This window comes from Nematolebias whitei, chromosome 18, assembly GCF_014905685.2.
Source record: "Nematolebias whitei isolate Nwh7 chromosome 18, NemWhi1, whole genome shotgun sequence".
Classification (NCBI taxonomy): domain Eukaryota; kingdom Metazoa; phylum Chordata; class Actinopteri; order Cyprinodontiformes; family Rivulidae; genus Nematolebias; species Nematolebias whitei.
Window position 1 is genome coordinate 16114604 of NC_056515.1, and position 15143 is coordinate 16129746.

The window sequence follows — 15143 nt, forward strand, 5'->3', positions numbered from 1 at the left end:
CTCTGATACTCCCTCAACATATGGAATGACCACTGGTCTGGGTCTGGGTTCCTCCTTTTCACCTGTTGGCTGACTGGAGTCCTGTTTGGGTTTCTTCTCTGCTTTCAGGAAGGCCCAGTTAGGATATCCACATTGCTCTAGAGCCTGTCTTGTGTGGGATTTCTCCTTCTGCCTGGCTCCTGAGCTAGTGGGGATGCTGTCTGCTCTGTGATACAGAGTCCTGATGACTCCTAACTTGTGCTCCAAAGGGTGATGGGAGTCAAACTGCAAATACTGGTCTGTGTGGGTGGGTTTGCGGTACACCTCAGTTTGCAAATGTCCTCTATCAGAGACTGAGACCTCACAGTCCAAGAAAGCCAACTTGTCATTTTTTTACATCTTCTCGTGTGAACTTGATGTATTTATCCAGAGTTGATGTGGTCAGTAAAATGTTGGACTTCCTGAGATTTAATTTTAACCCAGGTGTCGTCAACATACCTGAACCAATGACTTGGTGGTGTCCCTGAAAAGGACGTCAAGGCTCTCTTTTCTACCTCCTCCATGTACAGGTTGCCAACAATAGGAGAAACTGGAGACCCCATAGCACACCCATGTTTCTGCCTATAATATTGCTCCCCACATGTGAAGTAGGTTGACTGCAGGCACAGTTTCAAGAGTTCACACAGTTGTTCTGTGGAAAGTGTGGTCCTGCTGCTCAGAGTGGTGTCTGATTTTAATCTTAATCTGACCATCTCTACTGCATCATCAACAGGAATGCACGTAAAGAGTGATGTGACATCAAAAGAGACCATTGTTTCATCAGTCTCCATGATGACATCCCTCACCTTATCCACAAAGTCCATGGTGTTCTGTATTTGATGTTCTGAGCTGCCAACTAAAGGGATGAGTACAGACGCCAGATACTTGGAAACATTGTAAGTGACAGAGTTAATCATACTAACGATTGGTCTTAAAGGTACACCTTGTTTGGGGATTTTAGGTAAACCATACAGACTAGGTGTGGCCTCCCCTGGGTACAGTCTGTGGTACAGAAAACGGTCAATAGCCTTGTCCTGCTCCAAAATTGAGAAACTGAGACGTTTATTTTCTAAACATAACGTCCCAGTGGCTTTTAAACCCCAAAATACATTACGGCAAAGACTGGTTCATCCCAAAGATCCAGTCCCCCGGCACAAACAGAGTAATGTTGTGTATGCTGTTCAGTGTCAGGAGGGCTGTGATCAGTCTTACATCGGGGAAACTAAACAGCCACTGGCCAAAAGGATGGACCAGCACAGAAGATCAACATCATCAGGCCAGGACTCTGCGGTCTACACTCATCTCCAGGCCAGCGGTCACTCGTTCAGGGATGAGGATGTTCACATCCTGGACAGAGAGGAACGATGGTTTGAGAGAGGAGTAAAGGAGGCCATCTTTGTGAAAAGAAATCGTCCATCATTAAACAGGGGTGGAGGCCTCCGGGTTCAACTGTCCCCCTCTTACAATGCTGTGATTGCTAGTATCACTCAGCCCTCTGTGAACAGTAAACAGCCATCAGTTTGCTAATGATCCATTGTTAGGCTGATGGTCCTTCTTGAGCATGTGATCAGCTGGTTTTGGTTGTCAGCAGCAAACTGGTTGATCCACTCTGAGAAGGTGCTATTTAAGAGACTGAGCTGAATACAGCACCTCAGACTGAGGAAGTCTCTCGGACGAGAGACGAAACGTTTCTACATTTTTTGTTGTTTTGCTTTGTTTTGGGTTTTTTTGAATGTCCAGAGGACCAGATTTAACTTTTTTAGATTTTTCTACCTGGATTATTGAGCATGCATCAGGATATTCTGAATATATAGTTTTTTTGTTAAGCTACCTTAAGACGGAAATAATCGAGAGAATATAGTATTTTTTTCCTTTTTCTTTCTTATTTTATTATTTTATTTAGTTAATTATAATAATTATTATTTATTTTTTGTTAAAAACCTGTGTATTTATTTAGCATCCCGATCCACACTCCATTCCAGTAGATGGCGGTAATGCACATCTAAACGTTGTTTGCCAACCGCCATAAAAAAAGAAAGAAAGGTTAAAAATGTCAACTGATTATTTTGTTCTGTAAAAGTCACCTGGTCAGGTGACCATTACCAGTCAATCATTCAATCAAATAGAAAAGCAATAAAAAAAAATTAATTTCAAATAAAAATACTTTATTCAAATACAAACTGTGTGTGTGTGTGTGTGTGTGTGTGCGCGCGCGCGCGTGTCACAGCAGTGCACTTTTCATGTAAGACAGCAAACACAAGGATTGGTTGAAAGATGCTTGAAGATCCGCCCACCCTGCCTCAAGCCTGGATGAGAGGCGGAGCAATGCTGCCATGACAACAGCATCCTGTGACAGCGTCTGCAGATGGAGCTGAAAAACACGCAGGAAGCAGTCCATTTCACAGTCCATTTCACAGTCCATTTCACAGTCCAAGACATCAGAAAGGAAACTGGAACCTTTGCACAATTAAAGACTAGAGCTAATTGGCTCACCTGCAGGAAGAGTGCCAGGTAAGCATGAGCCAGGTTGAAGTCCCGTCCACTGGCCAGCATGCTGTCAATCATTTGAATGAAGGCCAGCAAGAGGCTGTCGTCTCCACCCCCCTCTGATGTCAGACAGGTGAACTCCACTGAGAGCGCTGCCGGCCCACAATCCTTCAGGAGGCGCAGCGGCTGATCGACTGTTTTTGATTTCAATTCAGACGGAAATAGATTATTATTAGTAGTATTACTTAAACGAATTAAATAAACAAACACGTCTGTATATCTAGATAGGACAGTTTCACAGTAAAAAAGGTTCGCCTTTAATTTGAAGGAGAGGAGTAGACTTACAGGACCCGGACTGCAGAGCTGACAGTAGGGCAGAAGTGAACTCTGACCTCTGGGCCAGAGACCCCCAGCCCAGCACCTTGGACTGACAAAGAGAAGTACAACCTTATTTAGATGCCATCACATGACCCGAAATAAAAAAAAACCTATGTGCTGCAGTGGGCGGAGCCTCTGCTCTGATTGTCTCTACCTGTGTGTTGGTTGCCGGGGGCAACTCAAAGCGAGGCGTGAGACCAGGAACTGTAGGCAGGAAGAAAGGAGCGGTGGGTGGGGCAGCAGGGGGGGCCAAAGGTTTGTTCCTCTTCTGTAAACAACAACAACAAAAACAACAGGTGAGTAACACCTGTCTCACCTGTCTCTTGTGCCTGCCGTCTATCACTCAGCTCACCTTGATATTGTCCAGGTACAGCAAACTTTTCCATCGAGACTCTGGCAGCAGCGACAGGGTCACAAGCTCCGCCCCCAGCTGCTCAGCTGACTGGTATTCATCAACCTCTTCTGATGTCGCTTCCTGTTCTGCTTCCTCTGCAGTGACACCAGGCAGCACCTCCTCAGCTGGTTGGTAATCAGCAGTGAGAGGGCGGAGCCCCACTGGCCCACACAGGCTCTTATTGGTCCTGAGAAAAGAGAGCTGCACCATGATTGGCTGATTCACACAGACATGGCAGTGATGTCATCATGATAACAATGAGCTGCGTTTGGTCAGACCAGAGGAAAACGCCCAGGCTGTCCACATGAGCCGTCGCCAAGAAGTCTCCAGTCGGTGACAGGGACACGCCCACCGGCGCCGTGGCAACCAGGAAACAGTCAACCAGACTGAGGAGAGAAGAAAATAGCTACAATCAGTCACTGTCCTCTGATTGGCTGCTGTGTTGCATAGCAACCAGCTGTGATGTTCACAAATAAACATACAGGATGTTTACATGAAACATCATCTGTTTACAGGCTGTTTCAAGGCGTAGTTTTCTGTTTGTAAATGACTTTGGTTCCAATAAAGTTATTTCATTCTCACCATCCAGACGGGAGGTCCCAGGTCCGGATGGTACAATCCATCGCCACAGTAACCAGCCAGCGGCCGTCAGGGCTGAAGGTCTGAGGCAGAAACACAATCTTTTACCTGCTGGCTAACTGGGCAGAGCCCTGAGTGGGCGGGGCCTGACCTCATTTTCAAGCTACCTATCAAGTAATGCTATCGTAGGTTAGCCTTGTTAGTGTCTTGTTAGACCCACCCACCATGTCTGTGATGTTGCCATGGTGACCTGCAAACTTCCTGACAACTCGTCTGGTTTCCATGTCGACAACAACCAGTGTGAAGTCGTCTAGCGCCACAGCAACCATCCCACTGCCGGGTCAGAACCAAAACAAGGAAACTAATCACTGCTCAGCTCCAGAACACCCACACACACTTTACAGGTGCAAACAGAAGCATTGTGGGTAACAAGTGTGCTGTTTTAGTTGTGTCTCTTCTGCACATGTTCACAGCAGGTGAGGACTCACCTGTCTCTGTGCAGCCTCATGCTCGCCGGCGCCGCAGTCAGCTTCAGTTCTTCTTCTTGTTTCTTCGTCTTGAAGCGCCAAAACTTCAACAGCCAATCAGAGCCGCAGGTGACGGTCAGCTGGTTCAGCGTGTCCGTGGCGACACCTCGCACCACACCGCTGTGAGCTGGTACAGAGGGGGCGGAGTTAATCACGCATACACACACACCCACACACACACAGTGGACAGAACCATCAAACAGAAGAACACACCTTTCTCATTGTCTCCATAGCAACCACGGTGCAGCCCAGACTGCAGGTTGTATACGTCCACGCGGCCACAAGACGAGCCTACCACAGCGAAGTTTCCACAGGAAGTGATGTCAACAGCCTGGGATGGAGACATGAAGTGAGACTGGGAAGGTGGAGGGGTTTATGGAAGCAGCTGGTTAGAGGTTATGCAGTTACCGTGGCGATGGCATCCCTTTTGGTGCCTGTGGGCTTCAGGTGATGAGCTCCCATGGTGCACCGCTGGTAGTTCCATGTGGTGACCGACAGGCGACCCCGATGACAAGCCACAATACCATCCCAGTCCGCCTGACGAGTGACAGCTGTCAATCAACAAACAGACAGTGCTTCATCAGTGTTCGGTTAGCAGTTCTGACTGGGTCGGGCAGGTGTTTGAGCGCCACCTGAGGCGAACGCCGTGATGGCAGGAAGTCGCAGCTCCTTGTAGGAAAGCCCCTTCTTCTTGTTTTTCTCCTTCTTCTTACTTATGGAACCTGAGGAACAAAAACAAACGTTCTGTCAGAAGCTCGAAAGAGAACTTTAGAGCCAGACACTGGAGGAAGGACGGACCATGGCCCAGGTTCTTGTTGAAGCGTTCGTGTACGGTGGAGAAGGACTGCAGCGTCCCGTCCTGACCTGAGGGGGCAGCAGAGACACCTCGTAAAAACAACAACCATCACCCGATCCACACACGCCCACCGGCTCTACCTGCACTCAGGATGTTCTTTCCATCGTTGCCATGGTGACGAATGGTGGTGGGAGGGGCACTGTGGCCTTGACGACACCGCAGCAGTCTAGCTCCGCCCCCTTCTTGATCAAATATCCACACCTGAGGTAAAAATCAAAATCAGAGCCGATTCCCCGCCCCTCCTTCTGTTTGTTTATTAGTTTACCTTGATGGCGTTATCGGCTCCATTGGTGACCAATAGCGGCTCTCCATGCAGGAATGTCGCCCCGGCAACTGCTGTTCTGTGGGCGTGTCTCTGCTGGTTTACCAGCTGACGGCGTTCCAAATCCCAGAATGCAATGTGGCCTTGAGGACTGCCGGACGCCACGATGGGTGGACCGTCTGAGAGAAGAGAACACGCGTGACTTGATCACTCAGAACCATCAGTCTGTGCTCAGATGGCTGTCTGTCCAAACGTCGCTGCCTGGAGGTCTCAGACTCAGCAAATCTTAATTTTTAAGATGATTTATTAATGTTATTACTGTTGTTCTTAACAACAATAATATTATTAATAATAACAATATTGGTTGTTATTGGAGTAAGTATGTGTGGAGCACATCAAGGTGAGGTCACGTAAAGAAATTTATCTGGATGGAAGCAGAGCTTCACATGTGCAGTCTACCTGTCCTGAAAGCGAGCGTGCTGACTGGTCCCCAGTCTTGCTTGAAGCTCATCAGTGTCTCGTCCAATCGGATGTTGTGGATGATGATGCGTCCTGTGGCCGTGCCAACACCAACCACATCCACAGCAGGAGCCTTTTCAAATTAAGAGAGCTTCAGTTTGGTGTCTAAGACTTAACTAAACATTCATTCACACAAACTGATGAGATCATAATTAATATTTAATCTGATTGAGTTTATTTATTAACGTTTGAAATAATTTTATCAACAAACTAACTCAGGACAAGATTTTATAAATAAAACAAATATAAACAAATAAATAAACACCACCAGTGTTCATTAGGCGATGGACCGGTTGTTATTCTGACTAACCTGCTGCAGAGCGGTGACTCCCGCTAACCATCCAGGAAACGTGAACAACAGCTTACTGTCAAACAAACAGTTACATCATCATCATGTTATGACATCATCACTACAGAGTCTTGATGGTGGCAGTCTCACCTGGTTTTAATGTTCCACAGCTGCAGTGCACCCTGGGAGCTGCCCAGCAGTACCTTGTTTAGGTAGGTGCTTGGGTGCATCATGGCTGAGACGTCAAAGGTGTTCGGGTCAAAGTTCAGCCGCAGGTAGATGTCTGAACAACAAAGAGCAAGGCATGATGGGTAAAAGACATCTGAGAGAGCAAAGCATAATTAATAACAAGTAGTGCGTTTGAGGCCCCGCCTCCTCTGCCTACCTCCGTCCTGGACGTCCCACACAATGACATCACCGCCGCTGTCTGCAGAAATGAGCTGATCGCCTAGTGGGAGCAGTAGGCGCACTTCCTGTTGGTGACCATGGTAATGCCTCACCACCTGTACGCAGCGAGGAAGTCAAACGTTGTCCCAACACCAACCCTTTTAAAATAAAAAGTTTTTGTTTTACCTCTTTGTTCCTGGCGAAGGCGCAGACAGTCCGTCCGGTGGCAGCAAAAACCAACATCCTGTCTGCTGCCAAGCAGCTGATGTCATCTGACATGCTGTTACCTAGGCAACCACACATCACATTACATAACAGGACAACTGCCAATCAGAGAACAGAACTCTGCAGAATCATTACAGAAAAAACTGTTTTGAGTTACTCACTGACAGCAACGATCCCCAACCGGCTCACCTGCACCGAGTCAAAATCAAAATTCAAAAGTTATTAAATAGTTATTAACCAATTATTAACATTACTAAAAGTTATTAACCAATTATTAACCGTTACTAAAAGGTTATTAACCAATGATTAACCATTTTAACCAATTATTAACTGTTCTTAAAAAGTTATCAACCAATCAAACATGTTCCTGATTTTAGTATTTTGCATTGTTTTATAATGTAACCAGTCACTAGGAAGCACAGGCCAGTGTATCTCTTGTGCTGGTCCCAAGACAGGGTAAACGGTGAGGGTTGTGTCAGGAAGGACATCCGATGTAAAACACTTTTTTGCAAAACCATAATGCAAATTCATCAAAGCGAAACCATAACGGATCGTTCGAGGCCCGGGTTAACAGCGACTGCCACTGATGCTGGTGACAAACAGGGTGCCGGTGGAAATTGTGCTACTGTTAGTCAAAGACCACGAGGACGAAAACGTGTCAGGAGACTGAGGGAGAAGAGGAAAGTGAAGAATGTAGGACTGGGGGTTGCAACTCTAAATGTGGGTACAATGACAGACAAAGGTAGAGAGCTGGCTGACATGATGCAGAGAAGGAAGGTAGATGTTTCATGTGTCCAAGAGACCAAGTGGAAGGGCAGCAAGGCTCGCAGCATTGGAGCAGGGTTCAAACTGTTTTACCATGGTGTGGATAGAAAGAGAAATGGAGTAGGGGTGGTCCTGAAGGAGGAGTTGGTAAAGAATGTAGTAGAGGTGAAGAGAGTGTCAGATAGGGTGATGTGCCTGAAGGTAGAAGTAGAAGGTCTGATGCTAAACATCATCAGTGGTTATGCTCCACAGGTTGCATGTGATGAGGAGGAGAAAAATACATTTTGGAAAGATATGGATGAAGTGATAGAGAGTATTCCCAGGGAGGAGAGAGTGGTGATTGGAGCAGACCTGAATGGACATGTTGGTGAAGGAAACAGAGGGGATGAGGAAGTGATGGGTAGGTTTGGGGTCAAGGAAAAAAACAGGAAGGACAGATGGTGATGGATTTTGCCAAGAGAATGGAAATGGCTATAGTCAACACCTACTTCCAAAAGAGGGAGGGACATAAAGTGACCTATAAGAGTTGAGGAAGGAGTACGCAGGTCGACTACATTCTGTGTAGAAGAGGAAACCTGAGGGAGATTGGGGACTGTAAGGTTGTGGCAGGGGAGAGCGTGGCCAGACAGCATCGGATGGTTGTGTGTAGAACGATTGTTGTTGTGAAGAAGAGAAAGAGTAAATTCAGAGAAGACGACCAAATGGTGGAAGCTGAAGAAGGAAGAATGTTGTGAGAAATTCAGAGAGGAACTGTTAAAGGCTCTAGATGGTAAGAAGATCTTCCAAATGACTGGGCAACTACAGCAACAGTAATTAGAGAGACAGGTAGGAAGGTACTTGGTGTGTCATCTGGACAGAGAATGGATGATAAGGAAACCTGGTGGTGGAATAGTGAAGTGCTGGAAGCTATTCAAAGAAAGAGATTAGCCAAGAAGAAATATGACAGTGAGAGGACTGAAGAGAGGAGACAGGAATATAAGGAGATGGGACGTAGAGCAAAGAGGGAAGTCGCTAAGGCAAAGCAGAGAGCGTACGATGAGTTGTATGGGAGACTGGACACCAAAGAGGGCGAGAAGGACTTGTACCGATTGGCAAGACAGAGGGATTAGGCTGGAAAGGATGTGCAGCAAGTTAGGCTTATTAAAGATAGGAATGGTAATGTTCTAACAAGTCAGGAGAGTGTGACTGGAAGATGGAAGGAGTACTTTGAGGATCTAATGAATGAAGAGAATGAAAGAGAAAGAAGAGTAGAGGTCATAGAAACTGTGGACCGGGAAGTGGGAAAGATTAGTGAGGGTGAAGTCTGGAAAGCTCTGAAAAGAATGAAAAAGGGGAAGGCAGTAGGACCTGATGACATACCAGTGGAGGTTTGGAAATGTTCAGAGATTCTTTATTGTCATTCAAATCACATGTGGTGGAATGAAATTATGTACACAGGGTCCCAGTTACATCCAACAATAAAATGTAAAAAGAAAAACAGCAATAAGATCCAAGATATGAACTAAGAAAAACATCAGCTACAAATACGCTAACCACTAATAGCATAAAAACAATAAACACAAATGTCTTAGAGAGATGGCAGTGTGGTTTTGACTCAAATGCTCAATGGCATATTTGAGGGTGAGAAAATGTCTGAGGAATAGAAAAGAAGTGTACTGGTGTCCATTTTTAAGAACAAGGGTGATGTACAGAGTTGTAGCAACTACAGGGGGAATTAAGTTGATGAGTCACACGATGAAAATCTGGGAGAGAGTTGTGGAAGCTAGAATTAGACGAGAGATGACTGTGAGCAGCAGTATGGTTTCATGCCAAGAAAGAGCACCACAGATGTCATCTTTGCTTTGAGAATGCTGATGGAGAAGTACAGAGAGGGTCAGAAAGAACTCCATTGTGTCTTTGTGGATTTAGAAAAAGCATATGACAGGGTGCCGAGGGAGGAGGTGTGGTATTGCATGAGGAAATCTGGAGTGGCAGAGAAGTTTGTTAGACTGGTACAGGACATGTATGAGGACAGCAGGACAGTGGTGAGATGTGCTGTAGGAGTGACAGATAACTTCAAGGTGGAGGTGGGAGTGCATCAAGGATCTGCTCTGAGCCCCTTCTTGTTTGCTCTGGTGATGGACCGACTAACAGATGAGGTCAGGCAGGAATCCCCATGGACTATGATGTTTGCAGATGACATTGTGATCTGTGGTGAGTACAGGAAACAGGTGGAAGAGAACTTGGGAGAGGTGGAAGTATGCACTTGAAAGAAGAAGAATGAAAGTCAGCCGTAGTAAGACGGAGTACATGTGTGTGAATGAGAGGGAGGAGGTGGAACAGTGAGGCTACAAGGAGCAGAGGTCACAAAGGTGCAGGACTTCAAGGGCTTGTGGTCCACTGTCCAGGAAAATGGGGAGTGTGGTAAAGAAGTGAAGAAGAGAGTCCAGGCAGGATGGAGAGAAGTTTCAGGAGTGATTTGTGACAAAAAGGTGTCAGCAAAGGTCAAAGGAAAAGTTTACAAGACAGTGATGAGACCAGCTATGTTGTATGGTCTGGAGACAGAGACGTGGACAAAAAGACACAAGAAAGAACTGGAAATGGCAGAAATGAAGGTGTTGAGGTTCTCCTTAGGAGAAGCGCTGCGAGTTCTAACCCGCTGAACTCAAAATTTGGACTGGATTGGGCCAAAATAATGTGCTTGATGGGCGGGCCAGGTCGGTCTCACGCTTTTGATACAGTTTTGTGAATCAAACAGCACAAAGAAAACTAAAAAAGAATGCACAATATAAATCTGTGTAACTTGTTGGGGAGGAGATCAACACACAGGTCAAAGGTCACCTACATCAGCTACAGTTGGTTGTTTTAGACCAGAACCACAGACACATTTAATTCAGGTCAGGTTATCTCCTGGTTAACTGGATTAACTAATGTGTGTTGTGTCATCACGTCTCCCTAGTCTCGAACAGATCAGAATCAATACTGGATCAGGATAACGAACCGGATCAGGATCAGGTAAACGAACCGGGTCAGAATCAACGAATCGGACCAGATTCAATATATCTAAAAGCATGCATCAGGATAGGATCAATATATCTTTCTTACGTTGAACGTGTGGAAGCTCCTTCCCACTGACGTTACCAAGTAGAACTCCCGGTGCTTCAGGTGGTACCGGAGCGCGTGCGGGATGTGGTTCGAGTACAGGCCCAGAACCCGGAACCCGGAAAACAGGCTACTGCTGCCTCCCGGCATGTTTACCGCTCAACGCAAACAAACAAACAACAAACAATCAAACAAGCATAGAGAGAAAAGCCCGGAGATCCGCGCAGTACAAACACACATGGAGGAGCGCCGAGGAACTGAGTCCGACCGGAAACAGAGCCGGACACACCGAAGGTTCCGCTCAGATATTTTTATTTATTTATTTTTCAACATTATTGATTGAGTGCAACATAAATAAAAAAAAAAAATACTGACGAAAAGATAAAAGAAACAGAATAAAGAGCCAGGCTTTATTTCCTAAATCATCCTTTTCAGCTGAAGGGCAACAGGCAGGATAATGTCAGAGGCTTTTATACTCCTGCAGAGTAGTCCTCCAAATCAGGGTCAGGTGTGCAGTGGTGTCTGACTGGTATCGGCTCCAGCTGTGGGAGAAAATGAGTGTGGCAGAAACTAGAACTCTCACAGTTCAACCCCTTCAGGTGTGATCTCCTGGCCTCTCTTGGACACCATTTGTCCACAATGACCCAGTTCAACTGACATCTGGTGTCCTGGTGAGGTGGATCCATGAGTCGATGTCTTGCTCCCTTTTAGCGTCATCTCATCCATGCAGAGAAGGAGACTGATGATAATCCATCAATCCTTCAACCAAATCATCCACATGTCTGCTAGATCCCATCCCAACCAGACTGTTTAAAGAGGTAGTTCCCATAATTAATGTCCACATTTTGGATCTACTGGTACTTAAATTGTTTTAATGAATGGTTACGTACCACAGAGCTTTAAGGTTGCTGCAATTAAACCTTCACCTGTTTGACTCAGGAATCCTATCATATTATAGATCTATATCTAATCTAACTTTCATCTAAAAAATTCTAGAGAAAATAGTTGCAGGTCAGTTGCGTGAACTTCTACAAAGAAATAATCTGTTTGAAGAGTTTCAGTCAGGGTTTAGAGCTCATCATAGCACAGAAACAGCACTAGTAAAAGTCACTAATGAGATGACATTAATCTGTCCTCCAGCTCTAATGTTAAAAATCTTTGGTGTTATTTTTGATCAGGACATGTCTTTTATCCCCCACATTAAAAACGTTACTAGAACTGCCTTCTTCCACCTGCGTAATATCACAAAAATTAGAAACATCTAAAAATGATGCAGAAAAACTGGTCCATGCATTTGTCACGTCTAGACTGGACTATTGCAATGGTTTATTATCTGGTTGTACAAATACTTCTTTAAAACGTCGTTCAGTTGATCCAAAATGCTGCTGCCAGAGTCTTAACTGGAGTTAGTGGGAGAGATCATATCTCTCCAGTTTTAGCTTCTCTCCATTGGCTCCCTGTCAAATCCAGAATTGAATTAAAAATCTTATTTCTAACCTACAAAGCTCTCAACAACCTGGCTCCATCTTATATTACAGATCTTATTGTTCCATAGTTTCCTAACAGAGCACTTCACTCTCAGACTGCAGGTTTACTTGTGGTTCCTAGAGTTTCCAAAAGCAGAATGGAAGATCCTTCAGTTCTCCGGCTCCTCTCTTGTGGAACCACCTTCCAGTTTCTGTCCATGAGTCTGACACATTGTCCAGTTTTAAAACTGGGCTTAAGACTTTCCTTTTTGCTAAATCCTATAGTTAGGGTTGGCTTGTTATTCTGCTATAGACTTAGACTACTGGAGGATAAATAGACCACATTTCCTCTCTCTGCTGCTGTCTTTACTAGCTCTACTCTTCCTGTTTTGTATTTGTAATTATTTCTATTTTAACATGTTTTTAGTCTTTCCTCCTATAAAGTACATCTGGACCCATCATTTTGTTTGACTCTTTCTACTTCTTGTCCTCTCAAACCCAACCGATCGAAGCAGATGGCCGTCCTCATCCTGAGCCTGCTTGTGTTGGAGGTTTCTTCCTGTTAAGAGGGAGTAATTTCCTTCCACTGTCTCCTTTGTGCTTGCTTCCTTAGACAGAGATCTTAAACTAACTGGCTTTTACAATGTATGTGAATGTTTCTGTTCAGTGCCCGGATATTACTTCTGTTGGGACTTGGAGCTACAGAAATTAACTGAATTGTATATAGAAATGGTAAATGGACAGTTTTTATATATCACTTTTCTATCTTATCAAGACACTCGAAGCTCTTTACAATCTGTGCCTCATGTATCCATTCATACAGCTCTATACTAGATCTCTGCAAAGAACAATCAGAGCTTTATCACATTCATACACTGATGAGACACATCAGAGGCAATGAGGGGTTCAGTGTCTTGCCCAGGGACACTTCAGCATGTGACTGCTGCTGGAATCAAACCCCCCAACTCTCCCATTGGAAGACGACTGCTCTAACCACTCATCCACAGCTCTCCGATATACTGTATATGTAAATACATAGAATTAAAGTTTAGGTTTTTTTTCAGTAGCAGTGACGTGATTCCATATTTTTAAGATTTTTGTGCGATTTCTTTTTTACATTTCTTTGTTTTGATTGTATATATTTTTTACATTTCCTGTAAAGTTTTAAAATTTTAATCTGAATTGCATGAAATGATCGCGACACAAAAGAAACAGTTTATTCACAAGAATTGTTGACAAGTTTTAATTTATTTTGAATCATTTGCTTTGAAATTCCTGCTCCTTTCAGTTTGTTCTTTTAACGAGTCACAAATAATTTATTCTACTTCAACTTTTTCACACGAACAACTTTTGATTTTTACACTTTTATACAGAAAAACTCCGGCTTCCTCTGCTGACACGCCTGCTGGTTGTTGATGTGTTTTTCAAAGTTTGTTTACATGTGTATTTGTTTTATTGACAATCAGCTGCTGATGGTCAAACTGTTTCCATGGCAACAGACTGTCAGCCCAGGCAGGAAGTGACATCATTAGGGAGGTGGATCTGAGGGGATCAGTCGGTCAGCAGATCATCAACCAATCGTCCTGTTGTTGTGGCCGGTCTCGGTTCGGTCTCCACGGTAACGCCCTAAGCGGTCTTGGCGTCCAGCAGCAGAACCCTGAGCAGTGTCCTGGCGGCGGCGAGCAGCGCCCCGTGGACAGTGTACTGCATCAGCAGAGCCCCGAAGCCCCGGTAGAACCCGGCCCCGCCCTCTTTTCGGCGGATGGCATGCAGACAGTCGCTGAAGCCGTCGTACTGTGTGTTGACGGGCAGAACCAGCGGGCTGCCGCCATTTCCTGTGGCCACTGCACCATCGGTGGCGTCGATGATGGTGCGAGTCCCCTGCAGACTGAGGCGGTGCAGCACCGTCTCCATAGGAAAGAGCATCACGTCAGCCACCAAAGACCCCGCCCACCTTGCCACCAGCTCAGGAAAGTGGGTGTCCAATGGGTCTGAGGGGTCCAAGGGCCGCTTCCTGCCCCGCTGGTGCAGCCACAGTGCCACCTGCTGGACGGATACGGAGATGGCATAACGCAGAATGGCGTGCAGCGCCACAGGAAGCAGCAAGCAGCTGAGAGGAAGCAGGCGGCGGCTGTGAGGAGCACCGACACCCAGGAGCCGGGTCAGACCCTCATGGATGCAGTCCAGCAGGCCGGAGGAGGACTCGTCCCTCACAATCTCACTCTGAGGACACAGAGGACACTGGGTCAGAACCGGACCGTCTACAGTCAGCAGCTGTTCCACTTCCTGTTTTCATGGCTACACATGATGAGGTCATGTGACCTCAGTGTGGCGGTGAATCAGGAAGGAAGCATCTTTTATTTTAAGCACTTTATTTACAGAACAAACAACAATCTCAAATAACAAAATGACACGTGAAGAATCCTCTGTCATACCTCCTGAGGTCAATATTTGCATAAACAAGTTAACATATTATCCAGATCAAAATTAAATTTAAGTAACATTACTAAAAACAGAGAAGTAGCAAAAAATATTAAATAAATAAAATATATTTAAATAAAATTATACGTATCAACTAACATCTGAAGTTCTTGTTTGAATATTGTTTTATTGTTATATATATTATATTGTTAATATTATAACAATAATTATAATTATATCGTTAATTTTATATTAATTGTTGAATATTGTTTGAAAACTGTTACAGACGGAGCAAACACACCTACACCCCCTGAACGTAGGAGGATCTGCGGTGAAAGTGGTCTCCAGCTACAAGTACTTGGGTGTACACCTGAACAACAACCACAGCTGGAGCAACAACACCAGCCTGATCAAGAAAGATCATCAGAGATTCTACTTCCTTCCACACATACACATATATATATATATATATATATATATATATATATA

At 45.0% G+C, this 15143-nt stretch overlaps 2 protein-coding genes across 2 annotated transcripts in view; both read right to left on the bottom strand.

Moving 5' to 3' along the window:
- Positions 1–2205: 2205 nt before the first annotated feature.
- Positions 2206–11001, bottom strand: wdr36 (WD repeat domain 36). Its single transcript, XM_037692395.1, has 22 exons — positions 10771–11001; positions 7083–7110; positions 6883–6983; positions 6695–6812; positions 6460–6592; positions 6331–6385; positions 5961–6093; positions 5505–5680; positions 5320–5440; positions 5182–5247; positions 5016–5105; positions 4792–4934; positions 4597–4714; positions 4345–4510; positions 4081–4189; positions 3860–3939; positions 3556–3663; positions 3236–3464; positions 3038–3151; positions 2851–2932; positions 2512–2699; positions 2206–2389 (listed from the first exon to the last, which is right to left on the bottom strand). Exons 1-22 carry the CDS (start codon positions 10915–10917, stop codon positions 2240–2242), a joined length of 2655 nt encoding a protein of 884 aa, XP_037548323.1. The 5' UTR covers positions 10918–11001; the 3' UTR covers positions 2206–2239.
- Positions 11002–13515: 2514 nt separating this feature from the next.
- The window catches only part of slc25a46 (solute carrier family 25 member 46), a 16452-nt gene continuing 14824 nt past the window's right edge, over positions 13516–15143 (bottom strand). The window contains exon 8 of the mRNA XM_037692687.1: positions 13516–14456. Coding sequence (XP_037548615.1) covers positions 13860–14456 — 597 coding nt within the window. The 3' untranslated portion in view covers positions 13516–13859. The remainder of the gene's footprint in view (positions 14457–15143) is intronic.

Bases quoted from the DNA above. Each gene is read 5' to 3' on its own strand.
- wdr36 (XM_037692395.1), bottom strand. From the start codon at position 10,917: ATGCCGGGAGGCAGCAGTAGCCTGTTTTCCGGGTTCCGGGTTCTGGGC. The intron at 6,984-7,082 runs GTGAGTAACTCA...GTGGTTGCCTAG, and splicing joins GTTGGGGATCGTTGCTGTCA to GTAACAGCATGTCAGATGAC. The intron at 4,511-4,596 runs GTGTGTTCTTCT...CCTCTGTACCAG, and splicing joins CTATGGAGACAATGAGAAAG to CTCACAGCGGTGTGGTGCGA.